Below are 11,273 nucleotides of genomic sequence, written 5' to 3' on the forward strand. Positions count from 1 at the left end.
TGGTCCAAATGTTTCCCGAATCTCTGAAAAAGATGATTCCAACATCGTTTTATAGCTGTTTCCCGTAATTCTGGAGTCTACAATTCTCAGCTCGAACGCGCCATAGTACGATATTGCTCCCCATACCATAACTCCACCTTCACGGCTGTGATGGCGACTCAAGTACTTCTCCTCCTTTCTTAAATCATGGAAATAGTAATTGTATCCATCCGGCCCATCCAGATTAAATTTCTTTTCGTCACTAAATACAACTTTTTTCCATTCACCAGGGTCGTTATTTGTGACAGAATTCCAAGCCATGTGGTCTCTTGCAAAATCGAGGCGACGTTGCTTGCGAAGTTTATTCAAAGGCAGTTTTTTTTGTAATTTTTTATATTTCAGATGTGGTGCTTTCAGAATAGCCCTTCTAACTGTGGATTTGCTAGCTGCAACATCAGCTAATTTTATAATTTTTGATGTTGAAAGTGCGGAATTGGATGCAATCCTAAGGACTTTCCGGGTTTCCTTTGGTGTTAAAGCCATCGCAGTCCTACCTTTGTAGTTCTTACCGTAGGAGGCACTCTTTTTCACATAATGATCAACAACATTTGGACTTCGACCAATCTTTTTGGCAATTCGGCGATTCGAAAGCCCTTCAGAGGTCAATATATCAATTTGTCCTTTTTCTCGCTCTGATAAACTTTTCCGCTTTCCCATTTTATTCGAATTTACAAGTTTACGACTTAACACAATGAATGCTTAAAAAAAATATTTAGTTTCACACCTTTATTACGCAAATGATGTAAGCAAACTAAGTGCCTCTATTCAAGTGAACCAATAAATCAAGCAGAATATTGCAGCTGCCGAACTTTTACCGCTACGAAATACCGTTAGCCGAAATAATATTTCGATGTGGTTGTATTTTTAAACCAGTACAGTCTTAGCTTGAGTTAGCAGAAAACTATTTGTTGAAAGATCAAATATAGAAACTTTAATCAACATTTTCTTTCACAAAAATTGTTGCCTCTAATCATGTGAACCAGACTGTATACGCACCCATTGTTTCATACAAAGCGTCACAACATTGTGTTGTTGGTAGAAAATCCAATCTGTGCCGAAAAAATTAAACGAATGGCCGCCGATTGTCACCGCTTCTCTTGCCGCTGTACAGCTTCGCCTATAAAAGTGCCCATACACGAGCACACAAGTGCGTTCGATTGTTTGAAATTTCAAGTGAAGTGGTTGTGTTTTTGGTGCGGTCCTGGGGTTTTGTCAGGAATTCCTAGTTTTTCACACCAATAGTTAGCAATTTCTTTGCAGAGGCTTTTCGAAAGCTAAAACAACTAAACGGACACTAAATCTGCAAGTTAAGATAAGTACAATTTGTATTTTTTAATTAAAATTCATTTGCACTTACCCACATATATTTTGTGTTTTTTATTCAAAATATATTATTTTTCCCCTGAAAACAGCAATCCTAACAAAACGCGTGCTAATATTTTTGCATTGCCGTTTTTGTTTTGATCACTCAGCTGTTCTCCTTTTTGTTTCTCCTTTTTCGTATTCCCTTTCGTTTTGGCATTGCCAACTACAAAAAATATAAGCAAGGTTTTAGGGGCAGTGACTGAACATACTTATTGTCAGTAGCTTCCAACTATTTTCTCATTGAGGTATGGAATCTGAGAATAGTAGTGGATGCACCCCGGAGAACCCATTTAGAAGGAACTCAAGAATTATGAGAACGCCTCCTAATGGAACAAGTGAGCTGTCCACCACTGCTGGATCAAAAAAAAGAATGCGAAAATGCCAACCACATAATTGAAGGTGGCAAACTCTCGGAAAAAATACAAAGTAGTGAAACTACCCAAAACTTTAACCAGTTGGGTAGTAGAATAAAAGAACTGGAGAACCTGATGGCTGGCCAAAGGTACATAAACCAGGCTATGCGCGACCTAGTAAGCAACGTAGTGGCGCTACATGCTAAGGCTGAGAGAGGCGGAAACCTACCTAAAAGGATTATGGTAGGGAAAACATCCCAGGTTCCCGCAATGGCTAAGGAGGTAAATACTCCGAAAAGGATGCGTGAGACAACAGGCTTTCTACCTCCCACTAAAAAGCCGAAAAATACAAATAGAATGGAGCAGCCCACCTACAGCGAGGCAGCGAAATTGATGCAAGCCAATACAACGGTTAGACCCAGCGCAGGCGAAGCTTGGGTGGACGTTGTTAAAAAGCGAAGACCACTCGAAAAAAAATTAGATCGAGGCCAGACGCCATTATACTTACGAAAAAGGAGGGAACATCATACGCGGATATTCTCCGAAAAATAAAAGGTGACAGTGGCTTAGAGGAATTGGGCTCAAGCGTAACGTACATAAGAAAAACGTTGAAAGGAGGCCTGCTATTAGAGCTGAAAAACCAAGCGGATAAGAGAGCCGAAGCGTTCCAAAGTGGCTTAGAAGGATTGGTCGGTGAAATGACTGTGATACAGCCCAAACCCCACAACGTTATGATTATTTGCAAGGATTTGGATGAAATAACTTCTCAAGAAGAGGTTTGCGAAGCCATACAAAAAGAGTGTGGAATAGAAAATCTGGAAAAAATAAATGTTAAGAGTATGCGAAAACCCGAAGCGGTACTCAAATTGCTGTATTATGCCTGCGCGCCCAGGATGCCAAGACTGCGCTCAAGGTAGGCAAAATAAAGATCGGGTGGTCTGTATGTCGCCTCCGGGAATACTTCCCCATTCCCCGTTGCTTCAGGTGTTTCCATCTGGGGCACATGGCGCACAAATGTTCCAACCCCGTGGACAGATCGTGTCTATGTACACGTTGTGAAGCCGGTGGATATGTAGCGAAGGCGTGCACTAACAATCCAAGCTGCATGCTTTGCAAAGGAGCACACTCGGCCTTGAGTACTACGTGCCCCAAATATCTCGAGATGGCGAAATCGTTAGGGAAATGAGGATAATACAACTAAACTTAAATCATTGCGCAGCGGCACAAGAGCTACTAAAACAGACAGTATTTGAAAAAAAAACATTGATGTCGCATTACTAAGCGAACAATACTCTCAGCGTTCGGAAAGCACCTGGATTACAGACATATCTGGCAAGACTGCAAGTAAGAAACCGCTTGGGGTTAGTAATCCAGAAAGCCGGCGGATTATCAGAAAGACAATACGGCTTTATGAAAAAGAGGTCCACCATTGTCGCATTATACGATGTCGTTGATACCGCGAATGGAAAGGCGGAACAAAAAAATATTGTGCGTTGATCACCCTGGATGTGAAGAATGCCTTCAACTCAGCAAAGTGGGCAAACATAATCAAGGCTCTGTACGACATGCGCGCTCCTCAATATCTTATGGAAATTGTCATAAGTTATTTTGAAAACAGGCGACTTTTATTCGATACAGATGAAGGCACCAAGAGCTACTCTATCTCGAATGGAGTACCGCAAGGCTCGGTACTAGGCCCCTTTTTATGGAACATAATGTATGATGGGGTGCTAAGGAGACACCAACCGAAAGATATTAAATTAGTTGCATACGCAGACAACCTTATTGTGGTAGCAGTTGCCAAACACCTCGATGACCTCCGGAGCAAATGCAACGAGTGCATAAACGGTCTACGCCAATGGTTCTCCTCAATGAGTTTAGAACTGGCGGAGCAGAAGACTGAAGTCTTGCTCATAAGTACAAGAAAGGTGGAGGAAAGTATTTCTCTCAGCATAGGGGAGTGCCAGATTCATTCACAGCCATACCTAAAATATTTGGGAGTAATAGTAGACTCAAGGCTCAAATTTAAGGACCACCTAGAGTACACTGCGGGTAAAGCGAACAAAATCCTGAATGCCTTATCAAGAATGATGGCAAATAAAGGCTGCGTGCGTTTCTACCGGCGTTTTTTACTTGCAAAGGTAATGAGATCTGTTATATTATATGCGGCTCCAATATGGATCCAGGCGCTGGGCATCAAAGCATATGCCAAACAAATAAACACAGTGCACAGGCTGTCGGCACTAAGAGTTATCAGTGCTTTCCGAACAATTTCAAGCGATGCTGCTGAAGTAATAGCCAGTATGATGCCCATTGACATCCAGGGTGACGAATACGAGCGAGTGTACAAATTATCAGAATCAACTACAGGAGCCAAAAGAAGGGAGAGAGTGAAAAGCTTAACTATATGGCAGCAGCGGTGGCAAACCTCACTCAAAGGGCGGTGGACCTACAGACTCATACCGGATGTCCATGCTTGGATCGACAGACAACATGGGGACCTGGATTTCCACCTAACCCAAATACTAAGTGGACATGGATGCCTTAGAAGCTATCTGTACAGATTCCAGCACGACATTAGTCCGAATTGTCCGTCGTGTTCAGAGTGCTTTGAAGACTCTTAGCATGTGTTCTTTTATTGTCCGCGCTTTATAAGTGCAAGGGAAAAACTTAAAACTACACTCGGTGGTAGTTTTACGGCGGAAAATTTGACGACACTCATGTGTAAGTCCACTGAAAACTGGACAACCGCTTCGCTGACAGCCTCAATCATCAAGAATGAAAGAAACAAGATTACGACGACCGCCATTACGAAACGTCATAGTTCCGTGTTGAGAAGAACAAGAGTGAAAAACTGTCAAATGGCTTGCAAATTGTAAACAGAAAAGTAAATACTTTTGTAAATTCGCAAAATATTATTAATTCTTTCGATTTTAATGAAAAGTTTTAATGAAGCGATTGAATATTGTTGAGTGAAAAGATTTGAATCATTTCTAAAGAAATATATCGGCGTATTGATAATAAAATTGTCTATTAAGTTGTGATTCAAATGGACAAGACGTTTCTTGTGTTGTATATAAATATATACATACATATATTATAAGTTCAGATGTATCAGATGTATGAAATTATGATAAAAGAATTGTGAAATTATATTGAAGATATATTTGTAACATATTTTTAACCTATCGTCAACCAATTCCAAATAAAGTGAATGATTAAATCAATTGTGTTTATGATATTTCAGTCTTTCTTTTATTGTACATAAACAGATATTTATATTAGTAATAATTGTAATATAAATATGAAAATAAATTAACTTAATCTATAAAACTAAAACTATTTTATTAAGTTTGCGTTTCTTTTTATATGATGCATCTGCATCACGATCTACAGAAATGTCGTCTACTTGGTCTCGCAGCTTATGGCATATGTATCCAGCCAAATTTTCTAGACCATCGTATTCTACTCCTTCTAGCTCTGCCATTTCGTCTGGTATTTCTTCACCTTCGGAATCAAAAGTAACAGCCTTGAATATTATTCCTATAATAAGGGAATCAGTTATTATAACTATTTTTTTTTTAATTTTATTTTCAAATTACCAGTGAAAGGTGGCTGGGAGATTTCCAAGTCTGGCGTGTCATCAACTTTCACATTCGCTGCATTAGATATAACGCCTTCATTTTTTCCTAGTATATACGACCTAAGACGGTATTTAAACTCTTGTTGGTCAGGGTGATCGTGCAAGCCACCCTTAGCTCAAATAACTACAAAAAAGTTTTCCAGGACATCCTGATTCAGGCGGTACGTGAGAATATAATTTATATTATAATGCTTCTGAACATGTTCAAATAAACCCTTCAAAGCATTATTTGTTTGTATAATCCCTAAAAATATGATTTTTTTTTATCAATTTTTGATATTTTATTTTTTTGTTAGGCAATTACCTCGTTGAAATGGCAGTAGACTATTTTTTCCGATGACTCTCAAATTTATTATCATTTCCGTCATTTTGTCAAGAATGGAGCTTTGGATATCAATGGCGAGTCCATAGGCATGACAACGCTCTCGGGAATCTGAATGTGGTACTCTCACATTCATGACGTCGAACCAATCGTTAACCTGAAAATATTTTTATTTGAATAATTAGATTAGTTATATTTAAAGCAGTAATGTACCAGTTTGAAGAGTTTATGGCATTCTTCCCAATTCTTTCCATCTAGGTATCCCAAGCTTGCTGCTCTCGTTATAGCCTGTGCCACAGTATGAGAAAAAAGTTTTGTGGCCATTTTAACGATTTGCCTTTGAGCCTCTGTAACGAACAAGTAGTTGCCTGAAATTTTATGGGTAATTGACAAATCTGCCTATGTACATGATAGGAGCTCCAATATGATATCCTTCTTAACTTCCTTCCCATTTAATAAAAATCCTCTATCAATAAAATGATTTCGAAGAAGTTTTTTTAAATGGGGAACATCTGCAAAAACGAATACTTCCCTTCCTTCGAATATAAAACTGAAAAGAAAATAAGTATAAATATGTTATATTGACACATGTCAACAAATTGAATATTACTCACTTTGGTTTGTCCTCATAAAGTGATCTATTTGTACTACCTAAATCGCTGACCATCCCAACCACAATGTATCCACATCGTTTTGTTTCTCTCAATATTTCTTCCAAAATATTCGTCGTCATTTTACAATCAAAGTCGTAAAATATAGGCTGCTTCCAACGAGACATTAAATCTATGTTGTAAAATATGTATATCAGATAACTACAGCCAAATTTTTTTATTTAATTACACATAACAAAACGTACCTGTTAGCATTGCTACTTGGACATAGCTAACCGGTCCTAATGTTGAGTCCGATGGTTTATCGTAACAGTAGGTTTTCTTCACCTTCATTTCGTCGAAACTCAATATGCAAAATTTTTGAATATTATCCATATGAGTATGTAGAAGCAGCCTTGCTGCTCCATCTCTGCAATGTTCGTACTGAAGGCAAAGGAAAGCTATTGCGGTATAACAATTTATATGCTTTCGCTTCGCACTAGCAGCGTATAGGGTCACTGATTGGGCAATATCCTTTACATCCCACTTATGTATGTACCTTCGAAGTTGTCTTCATTTTATTAATTTGCCCACTTGTGAATATCACTTTTAATGTCTTTTCGATATTTTCACACTCTTGTGTCTTCTCCTTTAATTTTTTTTTGAATAAGTTAATATTAAAGTTGTCCCTTTGGTTATTATTGTCCTTCAACATTTTAATTTTCCTTAAAAGTTTTCCATTCTTTTTCCGCAGGCGAATGTTCTCCTTACTCAATTTTTCGCTGAGATGAAATAAAAAGCAAATTAATAAGGTTTATAAACGACTAACCATAGATTTACTTACATCTGAAGACTATGCTCCCTATTCAATGTTTTTCTGTGGAAATACTTATAATGAAAATCATGTATGTATGTATGTAAGGATTTTAATAAATGTCCAGAAAGAGATTTACTTACATTTGATTGCGGAATTCTTCTACCTCTTCAAAATAATACATCGATGTATCCAGAGTGTTTTCTTTGCATGTTGAGGCTTCTTCATTCTCCTTTGGGAAGGCCACATTTTCCTTATTTTCTTCAACTGAGCTTGAATCAGTAGTAATTTCACTAGTTTTTTCGTCTGCTTGAGATACAAATTCTACAAATGAGTTTAAATTAAATACATAAATATTTGTAATAATTAATGACAACTACCATTATCTTCCTTATTATTTTCAAACAAAGGGGTATCCCTTTTTCTTTGTTCCTGAAGGTCTTTATTATAATCTCATAATAAAGATTTAACTATTTTTTTTGTTCCCTTTGTTGAAGGCGGTTTTCCCGCGCCGATGGTATAGCAGGTACTTGTATTGAGGGAACCATTCCACGCTTTAGCTTAAGTCTACTCGCAAAACCTAATATATTCAGAAAATTTTAATGAATATAATTAATCTAAATAATTAAAAGACTCACCCATTTCAAATTGCCTGAGGTTCATAATATCTTCATCTCTAAAGTGATCTCTGCATATTAAAGAGGATTTAGTATTAAATATATCATTTCTTTTGAAAAATAACACCCATTTTTTGGCAACTTTTAAATAGGCAGGAAAACTGAAAAAACTCGTTTTCGATCCTTTAATTGCATAATAATTATTACAACAAGCCACTGCATATTTCATTTTAAAAAATTAATATATTTATGCTTAGAAATTTAAATAAATACAACAGTACACTTTCACTGGTTTTCTTCGTTTAAACAATTTCCACACATGCTACTCTATTTATTGTGGATGTGCCTAAAACTACTTATGTATATCTTTTCTCGCAACAATATTCTAAACATTCCACTGAAATTTTTCCTGCAAAGCCGAATGAATTAATATTATTTTGGGAATTTCCAAAAGTGTTTACTTTTCTGTTTACAATTTGTATGCATTTCTATGCCTGTTCTTCTCAACGCAAAACTGTTACGTCACGAAATTGTTGCACAATGTATTTTTTTTTGTAAGAATTGTCACGAGCTAAACCGAAAAAAACTAACGGTAAACTAGTGTCGTAATCTTATATTCTATCATTCTTGCTCAATCATGACAAAACTGAGACATATAGACCAGAGTAGGCGTCCGTCGGTCCGTGCCATAGAACAGACTTAAATGTCTTATCACTCCCACGAAGTAATACTTAATCAGGTGGTTCCGTTGGAGAGTCTGGAGTTGGGAGTAGGTTCGGTTTAGCGGATTAAAATTCCGCACTCCGGCTTTTGATGCTTCCCCCTTTAAAAAAAAAAAAAAAAAGTGCGTTCGAACGGTATGTGTGCGCTTGCGGTTTATCGTGTATGGGCATTTTTTACGATCGGTGCGAACATGTGTATCGTGTATGGCGTTGTCTGCGCACAAAATCTCATTTCTCTCGTGTCGCCGAACAGTGAAAATCGCGGGCAATGGCAAGTGTTAAAAAAAATTGATTTTTCTGATGATTTTTTTGGGAGGGAAAGAAATAATTGATTCAAGCGAAATTTCAAGGCTTTATTGTTATATATTTGAACATCTCTCACAAATTTTGTGGATACGAAATCTTTGATATTCTGCCTTTGGGAAGCAATTGCCCGATGCATCTCATATGTACATTTTTCGGACGGCGGGCAGGATGCAGATCGCAATTTCTATCGGAAAAAAAATTCAAAGAGATTCATATTTTTTATTATTTATCTTCTATTCTTAGATAATTTTTAAAGAGATTTTAGCAAAAAAAAAATCGATTGTTTGAAGCTTCTAAAGCAGGCTCCCCCCTTAATAAAGATTTCGTATCAGAATTTATTGATCTTATAAAAAATGAATTGGCAATTTGGCAAACGGAAAGTGATATGTAAATATAAACTTAAAATTGAGAAAAATAAAAATTGGAATAACTTATTAACCAAATACAAAGAAATAGATAAAAATCCTACATTAGAAATAAATTCCAAGAAATGTTCCGCTTGCCTGTCGCACATGTTAACTCTGTGAAGCAGAGATAAAGAGATGCCCAACTCCTTTCTCACTGGAAGTGAGAGAACAATTTCTAAACGTCACAACCACCTAAACTTTGACAGTTGACTTGATTGGGGAGGTTTTGACGTTTTGTAATTGGAAAAGAGGGACGACCAGATTAAAATCCCGCCAAATTATTGTTCGAATGGAGACATTTTTCATTTTTTTGTCTCCATTTGTAACGGCCATTATTTCGAAGAATACCGAATGCGAAACAGCACGCAGATTGAAAGCTGTAAGTATATTTTAATTTTTATTAAATAAAATTACATTTATTTAATACCTTTTTATTTATTTTACAGATAAAATGTCGAAAACAACCAGCAATTGGAGAAAATGTGTTGTTGGCTGCAACGAGGGAGGAATAACATTTAGTTTTCCAAACAGTGGAACGGACCTCGAACGGTGAGTGAAAAACATTAAATAGTGCAAAAAGTGTTTGTGAATTTGTGAAAATTTCGATGAAATCAGTGCTTCGATTGTGCAATGAAAATAGTAATTTTAGATAATAAATTGAATTTCCGTGTGTTTTTAAATGTGATGTGCTGAACAAGTTGAGCGCGACAGACTGCAAGCGACATCTGTCAAATATTAAAATACACACGTTCTTATGGACACAGTTATGTAGTCGTGCAGCTGCCTCAATTATTGCCATTGCCGTTAATTAATTAAATAAATTATTTTAAAGTAACGATTTATAATTGAATATTTATGATAGTTACAAAAAAGTCGTACTTTAAATATTCATTAAATATACATTTTTTGCACTATTATTATTATTATACATACATATTTTATAATTAAATGTTTGCCTTTTTGTATTTTATTTTGTTAATTTTGATAGGCGTAAATGTTGGCTCAACCGTATTTTTGCTTGTGTTTTCGGCAAAAATGCGCCTTGAAAAGCGATTGCGTTCGGGGGCCGTTCCCGATATAAATTTAAAAGTTGAGCCTACATTTGACGTCCCAAATTCCGAATTAAAAAATACAATTTTATTGGGTCTAGAAGATTTTGCTCCCCAAGTTGAAGAAGCTGTCTCAAATGCACAAAATGCATCGAGGCAGCTTTTTCCAAGTATTGAAAATGAAATTGAAGATGGAATTGAAGAGGCTCTAACTCTTCCATTTTTTGAGGAGGATGTATATTTTAATTTTGGGGTAGGGGTCTGACCGCAGGTACAGAAAGGAAGAGAAATTGAGGGAAGAGAATAGGGTTTTGAAAATAAAGTTAGATCAAAAAGAACAGGAAAATAGAAGTTTAAAGGCCCAGTTAGTTGAAATGGCCGCAGAGTTAGAAAGATGTAGGGAACAGCTAAGGAATAGCTCATTTAGGGAACAGTCAGACCCTCTTTCTTTAGTTTGTAGTAAAGCTCCTCCTCAGTTAGGTGCTTGCATTAGGAGCAGTTTTATAAATAGTAATCGCGGTACCCATAGTCGGCAATAAGACAATTTTTTGAAAACGATAGCTTTGGTTGTATTTTTTCTATCGCCAGTTGCTTATCGGCACTTAAAGCACCAATTAAATTTTCCATCCGAAAGTACTTTGGAAAACTTTGTTACAGACTGGCCCCATTTCCCAGGTTGCACCCAAAGTAGCATAAAATCGTTAGAGATTAGGAGTAGGGGATTAACTTTCGAACAAAAATTCGTGTCGGTTTCATGTTATGAAATGTCACTGAAATTTCATTTGCAGTATGATAGGAAATTCGATAGGGTGATAGGTATTGAGGACTATGGCGATGCAAATCGCACTTCTAGATTAGCAACTGCTGCAATGACCATAATGGTACAAGGTATAGGTGGAGAGCCTTGGTCCCACCCATTGGCGCTTCTTTTACGGCGGTGCTGTTCGCCTTTACTCTCTTCTTCCCAAATAAGGGGCCGGACATTGGACAATTCCTTGCCATTTTGTTTGCGACCAGGGCACCAATTTTCATAATTTCGCTAATTT

At 36.9% G+C, this 11,273-nt stretch overlaps 1 protein-coding gene across 1 annotated transcript; it reads right to left on the reverse strand.

Annotated features, from left to right (window-relative positions):
• Positions 1–6,859: 6,859 nt before the first annotated feature.
• On the reverse strand, positions 6,860–7,443 carry LOC126766694 (uncharacterized). Its single transcript, XM_050484427.1, has 3 exons — positions 7,270–7,443; positions 7,157–7,189; positions 6,860–7,094 (listed from the first exon to the last, which is right to left on the reverse strand). Exons 1-3 carry the CDS (start codon positions 7,308–7,310, stop codon positions 6,860–6,862), a joined length of 309 nt encoding a protein of 102 aa, XP_050340384.1. The 5' UTR covers positions 7,311–7,443.
• Between the last annotated feature and the right edge of the window lie 3,830 nt (positions 7,444–11,273).

This window comes from Bactrocera neohumeralis, unplaced genomic scaffold (genome assembly GCF_024586455.1).
Source record: "Bactrocera neohumeralis isolate Rockhampton unplaced genomic scaffold, APGP_CSIRO_Bneo_wtdbg2-racon-allhic-juicebox.fasta_v2 ctg2139, whole genome shotgun sequence".
In the NCBI taxonomy this organism is placed as follows: domain Eukaryota; kingdom Metazoa; phylum Arthropoda; class Insecta; order Diptera; family Tephritidae; genus Bactrocera; species Bactrocera neohumeralis.